General features: G+C 44.3%; 1 protein-coding gene across 1 annotated transcript; it reads left to right on the top strand.

The window, feature by feature from the left end:
• The first annotated feature begins 354 nt into the window (after nucleotides 1-354).
• LOC102668596 (uncharacterized) lies at nucleotides 355-714 on the top strand. Its single transcript, XM_006601498.1, has one exon. It carries the CDS (start codon nucleotides 355-357, stop codon nucleotides 712-714), a length of 360 nt encoding a protein of 119 aa, XP_006601561.1.
• The last annotated feature ends 1,361 nt before the right edge of the window (nucleotides 715-2,075 follow it).

Below are 2,075 nucleotides of genomic sequence, written 5' to 3'. Positions count from 1 at the left end.
TCTTGTCTTACGCAGGAAAGTGCAATTGATTTAGTAGAATTGTTGTATATACATATATATATAGAGAGAGATATTGTTGTAACTGTCATAACCTATATGGTACACTCTCTCAGTAGAATTTCTTGGATACTAATAGCTTCCCTACAGGTTAGGTATGGCAGGGATCAGAACCGTGATGTCCTAGACCGCATCTCAGCTGTGCTGGAAACTCTAGTGCAGGAACGTGATGTGGAGCCGGCAGAGTATCGGGGACTCATGGCTTTCCGTAAGAACCACCCGTCGAAGTTCAGTGGAGACTATGATCCAGAAGGTGCTAGGTTGTGGTTAGCTGAGACTGAGAAGATTTTTGAGGTGATGGGTTGTCTCGAGGAGCATAAGGTCCCTTATGCAACGTTCATGCTCCAAGGAGAAGTTGAGAACTGGTGGAAGTTCGTGAAACCTGCAATAGCAGCACCTGGAGGCGTGATTCCTTGGAATGCCTTCAAGGACAAATTCCTAGACAACTATTTTCCACGAGATCTTAGGAAGCGAAAGGCGAGGGAATTTCTGGATTTGAAGCAGGGGAACATGTCCGTTGGAAAATACATGGCCAAATTTAATGAACTTCTACAGTACTGGCCTCAATACCAAGATGCTCGGAACGAAGAAGACTTATGTGCTCAGTTTGAGAACGGGCTTCGACTGGAGATTCAACAGGCAGTTAGCTACATATAGATCATGGATTTCAATCAACTGGTGACAAAGTGCAGAATATTTGAGGACAAGATGAAGGAGAGGCAAGCTAGAGGCTTTGGAGGACCACAGAGAAGCCACCCTTTTAGAGGAAACAGTAATAAGAGAATGAAGCCATATTCTAGCAACAAGAGGAAACAACCTATGGCTACATCCAACATTAGCCTGTCAAAGGGGACTGGGGTACAGTGCTTTCAGTGCGGAGGACCACATCTTAGGAGAAATTGCCCACAACTTCAGCAGACACAGGAGAATCGCTGCTATATTTGTGGCAAGGTAGGCCATTATGCTCGAGAGTGTAGAATGACTGGGAGACCAACGGTAACTGCCAATTCTAACACAGTCAATCGTGGATCTACTAATCCCACAAGGAGTGGTAATGTTAACAACAACAACAACACTAGTGGTGGAAGACCAAAGGTACCCTCCCGGGTATTTGCTATGAGTGGATCAGAAGCTGTTGCCTCCGACGATTTGATACAGGGTAAGTGTTTGATTGCTGATAAACTACTAGATGTACTCTATGATTTGGGTGCCACACATTCGTTCATATCTCATCATGTGTGGAGAGGTTGGGGTTATGTACGATGGAGTTACCATATGATATGGTGGTGTCTACTCCGACTAACGAGCCTATAACCACCTCTCGGGTGTGTTTGAAGTGTTCTTTAACTATTGAGGGTCGATCTTTTATGGCGGATTTGATTTGCCTACCTTTAGCTCATCTAGATGTGATCTTGGGAATGGATTGGTTATCTACTAACTATATCTTTCTAGACTGCAAAGAGAAGATGCTAGTATTTGGTGGAAGTGTAATTCCAAATGAACCATTGAAAGAGAATGCTGCCAACGATGGAGTGTGGGATGTTCGAACCTACATAGTGTTGTTCTCCATGAATGTGGAAGAGGTCTCTGAAGTTAGCAGTATACCAGTGGTGTCAGAATTTCCAGAGGTCTTTCCTGATGACATTTGTGAATTACCACCTGAGAGAGAAGTGGAATTCATTATTGACTTGGTGCCTGGGGCGAATCCAGTGTCGATCGCGCCCTATAGGATGTCTCCAGTAGAACTAGCAGAGGTGAAGGCACAAGTGCAAGATCTCTTAAGTAAAAAATTTGTTCGCCCAAGCGTATCACCGTGGGGAGCGCCGGTCTTACTGGTTAAAAAGAAGGATGGAAGTATGAGGATGTGCGTAGACTACCGGCAGTTGAACAAAGTCACTATCAAGAACAAATATCCCCTACCGAGGATAGATGATTTGATTGATCAATTGAGGGGAGCGACGATATTTTCGAAGATAGATTTGCGATCGGGGTATCACCAAATCTGAGTTAAGAAGGAA

This window comes from Glycine max, chromosome 17 (genome assembly GCF_000004515.6).
Source record: "Glycine max cultivar Williams 82 chromosome 17, Glycine_max_v4.0, whole genome shotgun sequence".
Taxonomy (NCBI): Eukaryota; Viridiplantae; Streptophyta; class Magnoliopsida; order Fabales; family Fabaceae; genus Glycine; species Glycine max.
Note: the sequence above shows the minus strand (reverse complement) of the source record. Positions and strands in the feature narration are given on the sequence as shown.